The sequence below is a fragment of the Pithys albifrons genome, chromosome 22 (assembly GCF_047495875.1).
Source record: "Pithys albifrons albifrons isolate INPA30051 chromosome 22, PitAlb_v1, whole genome shotgun sequence".
NCBI classification, from domain to species: Eukaryota; Metazoa; Chordata; class Aves; order Passeriformes; family Thamnophilidae; genus Pithys; species Pithys albifrons.
Window position 1 is genome coordinate 8,950,890 of NC_092479.1, and position 10,851 is coordinate 8,961,740.

At 52.1% G+C, this 10,851-nt stretch overlaps 1 protein-coding gene across 2 annotated transcripts; it reads right to left on the reverse strand.

The window, feature by feature from the left end:
- Positions 1-512: 512 nt before the first annotated feature.
- MTHFR (methylenetetrahydrofolate reductase) lies at positions 513-10,832 on the reverse strand. 2 transcript variants are annotated; one of them, XM_071575853.1, is made up of 12 exons: positions 10,741-10,832; positions 8,225-8,471; positions 6,937-7,175; positions 6,506-6,616; positions 6,153-6,346; positions 5,446-5,696; positions 4,630-4,764; positions 4,174-4,354; positions 3,613-3,795; positions 2,177-2,278; positions 1,809-1,928; positions 513-1,328 (listed from the first exon to the last, which is right to left on the reverse strand). In XM_071575853.1, the coding sequence occupies exons 2-12, from the start codon at positions 8,461-8,463 to the stop codon at positions 1,131-1,133; spliced, it is 1,953 nt and encodes a 650-aa protein (XP_071431954.1). In that variant the 5' UTR covers positions 8,464-8,471; positions 10,741-10,832; the 3' UTR covers positions 513-1,130. The 2 variants fall into 2 exon arrangements, with proteins under 2 accessions (XP_071431954.1, XP_071431953.1); XM_071575852.1 differs by lacking the exon at positions 10,741-10,832 and adding an exon at positions 8,078-8,134 and having other exon boundaries at positions 8,225-8,246.
- Between the last annotated feature and the right edge of the window lie 19 nt (positions 10,833-10,851).

The following is a 10,851-nucleotide window of genomic DNA, read 5'->3' on the forward strand; positions in this document are numbered from 1 at the left end:
AATCTGGAAAAGGCTTTTCTTCCTTGCTTGTTTGAAAGAGATGCTCACAGCATGGTGGGGATCTCTAAATCCCACTGGGAACTGCCCCGAGGTCTTGTTTTCCTAGCCTGAGGTAGCTCTGCAGGATTGTTAAGTACACAAAGCAGCCTCAGTAGCTCCACACACCCCTTAGTCCAGTGCTGCGGGCCCTAAGGCTGCTCAGAGTCATCAGGTCAGGAGAGACAGGTGTAGGTCAGGAAAGACAGGCTGTCTATCCCTGCAGGCACTGGAAAAGGACCACCCCACCTCCTGAGACCTTGCAGCTCTGACCAGCTACAATCTTTGGCTCACTTTTGATAAATTCCACGATTTCAGCTTTTCCTCATGGAGCTTTGGCCGTGCACGGGGCATGCTTTGAAAGTGAAGGCAGAACTGCCCCAGAAACAATTGGTTTTCTTAACATTTTCCCTTGTGCCAGGGTGATTAGTGTGCAAACGACATGAGTCTCTGCAAGAGTATAGCCTAGGACAGGAGACATTTGTATTTGTGTATTTTATTGTGCACAGTCTAAGAAATAGTGTGATTACTAAGTAGCTTAATCCAGAATTGGAATTCACATAGTTCTAATAAAAAGAAAACAGGAATTACAGTAAAAGGAGGAAAGTTACGGAGAAAATTTGAACCTTCTTCTGGAGTGAGTGCAAAAGAGCTTGATATGAGCAATTATGAAGAAATACATTTTAGGAGTGCAATAGAAAAGGAATTTGACCTTCTTTTCCAGCTTGGTAACTGCTGAAATAATCCCCTTGCATAGGGCACCGCTGGCAGGAGTGTTACCAGAATCCCATGGAGTTTTAGCACATTGATGCACAAGAGTTCTCCTGTTCTTGTAATCAACATAGCCATAATTAGCAGCTCTTCACCCCACAGAGCTGGCCTTCAGGCTCAGTCTGGAGCCTCAGCCCAGAGGTTCGGGTAGTTCTGGCTATTGTTCATTGAGAGGGGCTCAGGGTACCTTTGCTGGGGGGACAGAAGAGCACGTAGTGTGGGTTTGGGAGTGTGTTGTCCTTCACCAGCACGGGAGCTGCTGCTGCTTCTTTCCCCAGAGTCAGTGGAGGGAAGGAGGAAGTAAGAGATTAGACGAGGAATTTTCACTGCTGAGTTGGAGAGTTCAACAGCTCAAAAGTATCATCCACCACCTGCCAGAGGCAGTTTTCGAGGGGGAAGTCGTTGTCCACCAGGTTGACCAGGTAATAGTTGTCGTGGATGTACTGGATGATCATGCGGGAGGGCGACTCCTCCTCGTAGAGCTTGGCCCACTGCTCGATCCACAGCGCAAAGGCCTCGTCCTGGCAGGGAGAGAACTGTTGGCTGTTGTGCAACATTTTCATGGTACTTAATTTAGGACTCTGTCACACACAGCTGGCCGGCCTGTTGCTTGTTTTTTCTCAGTAAAAATGGCAAGAGTTCAGCAAGGAGTCTCATGCTCTCTGGTCAGTGGGAAGTGCCCAGAGCTCAAGGGAGACACGTGTGCAGTGCAATGAATGGCTCAATGCTGCCCCTGTGTGTGTGAGAGGGGAGGGAGAGCCACTGGCCAGCACTCAGTGCAGTGGCACTGCTGGGTCCCAGGTTACTGTGCACTTGGTGAAGAGCTTTTGCTGCAGCAAAGTTCTCCTTACACAGAGGGAGCAGGAGAAGCAATACCTGGACCACTGCAAGGCAATACTGCAACAGCCCTCAACTGTGAGAAGTATCACAGCCTAAAACCGAACCAGATACTGAACTGCCAGGGCATCCCACTGATGTGTCCAGCAGGAGGGAGGACTCACCTTCCAGTAGAGGAAGCTTACAGGGTCCACCACAGTGGGCTGGATGATCTCCCTGCCTGGGAAGATGCCCCAGGTGACAGCATTGGGTTGCAGATCTGGAGCATTGGTGATATTCTGGCCCTGCCAAAGGAAGGAAAACCTTTCTGAAGCAACTGCTGGAGGAGGGACTGTGTGAGTTGGAACAAGTGCATTTACCCTCTCCTTGTAAGAGATCAGACAGCTGCTGCATGTCACAGCTGACTTGGTTTACTTTCCCTTCCCTTCATCAGCCCTCATGTCCCACTTTGTTCACAGTGATACCTGAATCTTTGATGTTTGCCTCTCTGACCAGGTGGTGAAAGGAAGAGGTGCTGTCCCCCACAGCCTACCTTGACATTGACAATGTGGTAGTTCACCCTCAGCTCGTACTTCTTCAGCACCTTGAGCAGCGCCGTGACGATCTCGCTGGAGGTGAAGAACTCCAGGTATGCCTGCAGGGAGGGATGGGCAAGGGGGACAATCAGAGCCCTAAATCCTGGCAGGACAGACAAATAACAGGCAAACAAGGACAGTTTAGAGTTTGGGCTGCTTGGAAACCAGGCAGCTCAAGACTTGTATGTCTGTTTCCAGAAACATGTTCTATAGAGAAGGCTTGAGCAAAGGGCAGAGCAAATTCCTAAGAGAGCTGGGGAAAAAAATAAATAACCGGGGAGAGCAGAGGTAACAGCCCTGAACAGTGAGTTCAGGAAAGCTGCATCCTTCCTGTTTTGCACCCATGCAAGCAGAGAGGCTGGAATGAACTCCAGTGTGACCACAAGTGCTGCAGCAGGAAGCAGCCTGTGCCAGAGTGCTTGGAAGAGGCCTGAGCTTGACCCCTATTCTACAGCACTGTCTTGCCAAGGCAGCCCAGCCTGGTGAGAGCAGAACTCGGGGGTCTCAGCTGGGCTCTCCCAAGCACCACTCCCTGTCCTCATCTTTTGTTCACAATCCTCCCCATGTGCTCATACACCCGAATTCTGTCCTTGCTCTGTGCTTGGCTGCTCCCAACAACTGCTCCCCTCCCCCCATTTCCTGGCTATTGTGTGAGATGATGGATTTCTTCACCTCGGGGGAATTTTGTTCTTTGAAAACATAACTGCATTTGCCATCTGCTGGCCTCTGGCTTTAGTGGTTTGGATCCCTTTTGAACAAGGCTGCTTTGTTTCCCAGTATGAGCCACTTGCCTGGCATTTACCTTGATGGGAGATTCCTATCACAGCCATTAGTGGCAAGGCTCTAGGGCCTGAAATGCCTGACAGTGGGAGGCAGGACAAGGAAGGAACCTGGCAGTTGTCTGAACAGCACAGCACATTGCTGTGGGCAATTGTGGAGAACTCTGACTTACTGAATAACAGACAGGAGTTTTTAAATGTCAAATTATCACCATGAGAAGCTGGTGATACCTCACTGATTCCCATTTTATGAGAAACCTGTGAGCTTCCTGCATTACTGAATGAGTGGGTAGGCACGTGTTTATATCTAAAACTTCACAGCCCTGGTGTAGAAATAAGTGACCAATAATTACTTGCTGAGAGCAAACCCAGGAAACTCTACAGATGTTCAATAGAGGGTTTGAGGTGGCAGAAAACAGACATGAAGTCATCCACAGAGATGACACAGTCTGGCTGTTAAGACACCAAAGCAGCTTTGCCTCATCTCACCAACAAGGCATTAAGATAATCTTTCTGCCTGCTTCTTATCTGGATAAAAGCCTGGGACCACCCAACCCAACAGAGGTCGAATGGGGTCATAACTCTTTGCTGCCCAGCCCAGAGTAGTGCAGTACCTTTTGGAAAACATATCCCCCACTGGGCCCCCAGCCTACAATGGGGTCTGTGGATGGTTTGCCATTGATGTTTGGTTGGGAGTTGATGGTCAGGATTCCTCGTCTGTTGACCTTCTCCAGCTGGTCCTTCAGAAGGTTGGTCTCAGTAGCAAGAGGGTCATCGTTCCAAGGCATACACGTCACCTGCCGTGAGGAGAAAGGAACAGCCCTTGGGTTACCACCTGGATGTTGCAGGAACTCAGAGGTGCCCTAATGGTCTCCAACACACCTGCTTCAGGAGAGAATTCCCAGGTTTGGTTCATGGGGGAGAGAGTATGTTGAATTCTAAGAATGACTGCTGAAATCTACAGATACTGGTCCTACCATGCTGCAGCAGCTTTCCTTCTATGTTGAGCCCTAGCTCTGGCTGCTGGATCCCCTTCCAACCACTGTCCCAGCAAATCCTTTTGTATAGGGAAGTGCCAGTTCTTGGTTGGAAGAAAAAGGCAGTACCAGGAGCAGGGGAAAACATGCACTGTTGTCTATGCCACACCAACCATCCCTTCCTGGGCCGTCACTCACCCTGTACCCGTTCCTGTTGGGTTCTCCAGTGATGTAACATGTGAACACTTCAAAGACACTCTCTTCACCAGTCAGCTCTTCTCCCCACATCTTCAGAAGCTCCTCCCGGGGGGACTTGCTCTTCAGGTAGAAGAGGTAATAGTCCTTCAGTTCCCCAAAGGCTGGAGAGGAGGAGTTACCCCTGGAAGGGCAGCAGACACAGAATTAAAGGCAACTGAGGAAGATGAGCTGATTTGGTGGTGCAGAAAGACCCAGGAAGAGAAGTATCCAACAAAACCCACCCAGACACCAAAAGCCTCAACATCTTAGTGCCATTCTCCTCACCTCATTCAATCCAAGCAACTGGGGACCACTTTGTTAGGAAGCCACCAGCTTGGTGAAGCCCAGAGTGTGCCCAGGACACCCCAAACAGAGCCCAGCTGTGTGCCAGGCTGTCCCAGTGCAGGTGGCACTCACCACCGGCCGTTGGGGAAGTCGTCCCACTCCTGTGTCCGGTAGATGTAGCTCTTGGGCCGGGAGGCCCAGAAGATGGGCCGAACATCCTCCACTCTCCTCTTGGGGTGAGCACTGACTGCCCAGGGCAGGGGCCGCCTGCACAGGAGGAGCACACGTAAACTGCAGGCCCTGTCTCTGCAGAAACTCACCTCTGGGGAGCAACTAAAAGAGGCTGAGAAGTAGGACAGGAAACTCTTCTTCCTTTATGGAAAATCCTTTCCCACTCAGTTCCCTTACAAGATGCTCAGGAGGGGTCTATTTAATGTTAAAGTACAGGGCTGACACCTGAAATTGGAAAAGGTAAGGGCAAGGCACTATAGGAAGCTACTTTAAGGGGAAAAAAAAACAGATGTCGATTTTGCTTTGCTTCCTCTCGTCTGTGCTGAAGCCCATGGACTCAGGAGAGAAGTCCACATTCCCTTTGTCAGCTGCAGAGAACCCCAGAAATACACAGGAGGAGCTTATGTAGCACCCAGCCTGTAAGAGGGGTTGTGACAGGCATCAAAAACTTATTTCTTCCAAGTGGAAGCTCTAAGACTCTGGGTTTTTAAAGTTCCAGAATGGCTACTTTAAAGGTACTTTACTAAAACAAATTCCTCCTTCAGCTGTCCCAGTTTTTGCTGGAGACCTGCAAGAAGGGTGAACTTCCAAATGCAGGAAAGTGCTAAAAGAAAAAACTAAAAAAGAGGTAAAAAAGCACTTTGTTTGCTTTCAGTAGATGGGATGGATGGATGGATGTGAAAGTGGAATTCACAGAAACCAGCATGTTCTGCTCACCTGGGGTCCTCCTTCCACAAGCCCAGACGCTTCAGCACTTCGGTGGTGGCCACTTCGCGGTTGAGGGTGTAGAAGTGGAGCCCATGGACCATCCCACTGTCCAGCAGCTCCCGGCACATGGACACTGCCAGCTCCACCCCATAGTTCCGGATTGCTGCATCGTTGTCCTTGATGGGTTCAATCACATCTTTGATCTCCTGGGGCACCTCCAGCTTGGAGAGCTTCACCAGCTGGCGCAGTGAGTGGTAGCCCTGGAGCAGGATGCAGGGAATTGCATTTTTCCAAGGCCCTTTGCTGACATCCCAGTAGCACAGGTACTTAGTCTGAATTTTTTGGCAGATTTAGAGTTGGGGCTCCTGGATTTGACTCCCAGACCCCACTCCTGGTCATGTCACTTGAGGTGATTTTTATGCATGCCTTGCCCAAACGCAGCATTCTGACAGTGACAACACCTCAGGACTGGCAGGACGTTGTCCTTTATACCCCATTTTGCCATATGGACACAGAAAAAACCTTTGTGGCTTGTTACTCCCTGCCTAAGTTTAATTTAGCAAACCACCCACAGATTTATCACATTTATCACAGATTTATCACTCTCACTTCCCAGAAATTTCATGGAGGATATTACCTCTCTCAGGCTCTGACCCACAAACACCTGACATCCTGGATCCTTGTTCCCTCCCCAGCCTCAAGTTACTGGATTTCACCTGTATGGGGAAGATGCCAGGAATAATGGGGCAGGTGATGCCAATGGCTTGACAGTCCTTCATGAACTTGAGAAAGGTTTCTGGTCGGAAGAAAAGCTGTGTAATGACAAAGTCTGCTCCAGCAAAGACTTTCTCCTTCAGGTGCCTCAGGTCTGCCTCATAGCTCTCTGCTTCAGGATGACCCTTGGGGTAGCCTTTGGGAGGAAGTGGGAGAGGGGAAAAAGTGAAACCCTGGTGGTCAGGACATGCTAGAAATTAGGGAGTGGTGTATTGTCACAGCCCAGGTCCAGGGAGGGACTGCTGAACTGATTTCCCTGCCCCAGACCCAACCCACTCTGCAGTGGAAGATTTACCTGCCACACAGATGTCAAAGTAATCATCGAATTCACTGCGAATGTGCTTAACCAGGTCAACAGCATGGTTGAAACCATCTACTTCTTCCTCCCACTCCTCACCAGCAGGATCTGAAAAGAGAACAAATCCACAGCTCTCTCCAACTGTATGCTGGACTCAGATCTGCTACTTCTGTAAAACCCTCCTGCTATCAAAAGGAAGACAAAGATGAACCCCAAGTTTGCAGAGTCAGCCTTTAATGGTTTTGTCTGCCCTTGAGCTGGAGGGACTACTAATGAAGGGTGACTGCTAACTCAGGTGAAATGCAGTCTCAACATTTAGATCTGCAGCCAAAGGAGCCTCTAAATCTGACTTCTGAATTTTTAGCCTGGAATTGAACACAACAGCAGCACAGCCTCAGCCCTGCACACCACAGGACAGGAGGACTCACCTCCACGCAGTGCCATGATGTTCTTCAACCCGAGCCTCTTGGCCTTCTGGAGGTGCCCTGTGATGTCATCCTTGGTCTGGTTGCAGCATGTCATGTGCAGGATGGTCTCCAGGCCACAGTAGTTGACTGCAGTGTTGGCAATAATCATAGAAGAGGTTTCCTTGTCAGACCCTGGGTCCCCTGCAGGGTGCCACGTCACGTCAATGAAGAGGGGACCACCTGCTCCCATGCGGTCAAACCTGTGGGGTTTAGAGCTGTGTCAGCCTACACTGGGCAGCCAAGTCCCCTCCCTCTGCCTTGCTCTCTGCTGGAATGGCAGCAACAGGCAGAGAGAGCTTGGGTGACAGGAGCAGCAGAGACCACAGAAGTGTTGCAGTAGGAGTTAAACAAGTGGCCAATGTAAATAAGGAAAGCCATCCTTTAAGGCTCTCTTGGGAAGAGCCTACAATCTCTTTGAAGAGGCAATTGAGGGGTTCTCTGTACAACAGACTTCCTCCCTGCATGTTCTGTTAGACTGACACAGCCTCTGATAGACAGCAATGATAGAGCAGGGCAACCCCCTGCTCTCAGCTTGACTGACAGGGGTCACAAACATGAAAAAGGATGGACAAGAACTCTAGTGTTTCCCACAGTGTGCCAAGAGAAGAGACAAGGTCTCCCCTAACTTGCCTCTCTCCTGCTCTGCGTTGGAACTGGCCCTGCTGTTTAACATACGGCCCTGGCACACAGCAGTTATAAAAAGAATTATGAAACACCCTCTTCTCCTCCAGGTGAGTATTTGGATGGCTCCTGGGGCTCCAGAAGAACTTTCAGCTCAGCTGAGACCTGTCACCTTTCATTTAAAATTTAGATGGGGACACCCATCTCAGAGGCTGAAACTTTGGTCCTCCATAATGCAGAGGCACAAACCATAGTGGCTGGGTGACTCTGAAAGCAACTGGGACTCTGCTCCAGAGTTTGGCACGCTGCCTCTCAAACAGTATTTGCTGCTTTTAACGGATACTTTGCATTGTGCTTCAGCCCCAGAGCTTGACAGTGGGGCTGCTCCATCTTCCTAAAGCATGGGAGCAGGGAAACAGCCTGGCCCTTTAGTAATTCCACCACACTTAACTCTTCAGGGCCTTCAAGGAAGACAAGTTACCTGGTGTCCATTACCCTCCTCAGCAGGAAAGCACAGCCCCATTACCTGCTTCGTCACCTGGAAGGGGAGACAGAGCATGGGGCAGAGGCTGCCTCATTAGCTTGCCCACCCTCCCCCGCAGACACTCCTCTCCCCTGCAGCGCTCACCTGGAGATGAGGTTCACAGCAGCGTTGGCTGTGCGGGGGGGGAAGAACTCCAGGGAGAACCACCTGTCCCCGGCCTCCTGCCGCCGGCGCATCTTCTCGCGCAGCCGCTCGTGCCGGTCCGTGTCCAGCACGGGCGTGGAGCAGCGCGAGTTGTCCTTGGAGCTCTCGCTGCCGCTGCTGCTGCCATCGGAGCGGGAGCTGGAGCTGCCACTGCCGCTCTGCTGGCCCTCATTGACCATGGTGGGAGCTGTGGGGACGGGAGCAGAGGGAGCACAGTGGGTACGAGGCAGGACAAGGGTGGCAGCGGTTGCTGCTGGGATGGGCAGATGGTGATTAAACAAGCCCATGCCAAGACCCAACATTCATCATCATCGAGTCCCTTCTGCCAGCCCTTGCTGAAGTGGGGGATCTGGGGAAAACACAGTAAAAAGTGTGTGTTTAGATAGTGCTGAGAGAAATAACACAGCAGTTGGCTTTGTGCTGCTTTGAGGCAGCTCTTTGGTGCTGGCTGGGCCAAGTTTGGCTCTCAAAAGGGTCAGGTCAACATCACTTTTGGCTGAACTACAACTCAGCAAGCCAGGATGCCCATGTGAACCAGGTGATAGTCCCTGTGATCTCATGGCCTCGGGCATGCCAGCAGATTTTTGTTTTGTCTACAGCAGGTGCTTCTTGGACTGTCTCTGTGCTCAGAGTTTCCATTCTGTCTGTCTACGCTGTAGGTGGGAGAGCCAGTGCTGATGGGGCAGGGACACAGGAATGCACAAACTATTCTGATGTTAGAACAAAGTACAGAATCCCCTCTGATCAGGCCACCCCCCAAACTCTGGCCTTTGTTGTCTCTGCTGGATCACACAGCTCTATTTCCAGCCATGACGTGCCATCTCCACAGGCAGCTGTCCCCTGTGCCAGCCCCACTGCCCACACTCATCTCTCTGGCAGGTGCACTGTTCCTTTCCTCACCAACTGTGGCTGCTTGGAAACAAAGTCACCAAAGACCATCCTCTTCTCCCTGCCTTGCTACACCACCAGCTGTGCTTGCCTGGCTTCACCAAAAGCAAAACAATCCAAGGCAGTGCTACAAGTGGGTCCAGGATGTCCAGCTCCACTGAGCTCCCCAAAATGCTCCATCCTGTGCCTTTAAAATGAGGGAGTGAGCACACACAGTTCCAGAAGAGCTGGCACAAAACTGGGATCTGCACTATTTGCTTAAGTACCTGCCAAAACTTAAAATTGTCACTGGGAAGCAGCACGTTGTCCAGGAATGACATAACTTTGGAGCCTGTTTTGGAGGGAACAGTAGCTGGAGCCAGCACACACTCCCTGCCCTTATCATAAACTCCATGGCTTTAGGTCGGCCAAAAGACTTTGAACTCTTCTTTTACTGTTTACACTTGAGTTGCCAATCAAGCAAAACCCTTCGGGAAAAAGCCTCCTTTTTCCCCCAGCTGGCAGGAGATGTCAGGACCAGGCCTTCTGCTGCCAAGAGGAACTGGGAGCCTCAGATCCCTTGTGTACCAACACAGCTGGTGTGGCAAAAAGCAGCAGCTCAGACCTACTGATGAGTGAAGTGAAAACAACCGGGTGCAGCCACAGCCCTGACCAAGCTCTCTCAGAGGACTGTGCCTGACATCCACGTGCACTAATCTGGGAGAATTATTCCAAAGCCTGTGCTGGTGATCAAGTTAGTGGCTCAAAAGCACGTGCTGTCAACTCCCAGTACCTCACTCCTACCACGCATGGCACAGCACTGCAGGCAAATCAAAGGGTCTCTGTTTCCCTGCTTAAGATTTAACACCCATCACAAAGGGAAAGGGTTAATGTATTAATGTCTCTGTAGTATGAAAAAAGAGCCTTATCTTGCTGGTAATATCGAATCACAAAGACAGGATAAAGGCTCACTTAGATTTTGCCTACAGGCTGTGTTTGGAGCAGACTCCCCACCTCAGATGCACCACAGACTTGCTGGCAGAAGCTTGTAGTTACTGCAAAGAGAAAAAGTCTAAACAACAAAAGCAGCCGCAGAACAAGACAATGTTAAACACGTCTCAGCACTGCTGCCCCTGTCTCTGCCACACCGCAACGCTCCAGGACCGGTGGGTCAGCACCCCGATGATGCTCAGCGTGGATGCACCCGCTGTGTTCATCCGAGCCCCCAGCCCTGAGCGGGCACGCTGTGGCTGCAGCGCCCGGGCCGAGCTCCCGGCACAGCTGCCCCGCTCACACGCTGCGAGTCCTGCGGGCAGGCGAGGGGCCCGCGGCCGGACCCGCCCCGGGACGGCGGGCACGGGGAGCCCGGGGGCGGCACGGGGAGCCCGGGGGCAGCACGCCCGGTGTCCGTGCCGCGCTGGGCATGGCTGGCGCTGCAGCGCGACCGTCCCTTCCCCCCGGTTGGCCCCGCCGGGAGCGCGGCCCGGCCCGCGGCAGGGTGGGGTGTCCCCCCGGCCCGCGGCAGGGTGGGGTGTCCCCGGCGCCGGCACGGCCATCGGGCCCCCGATCCCGCTCCCGGCCCCGCTCACCTGCGGCCGGTGCGGGCGCTGCGGGCCCGCCGCGCTCTGGGGGCGGGTCACGTGTGGGACCGATCGCGACTGCTCCCGCGCGACACGGCGGGGGACGGGCCGGGATGGGGC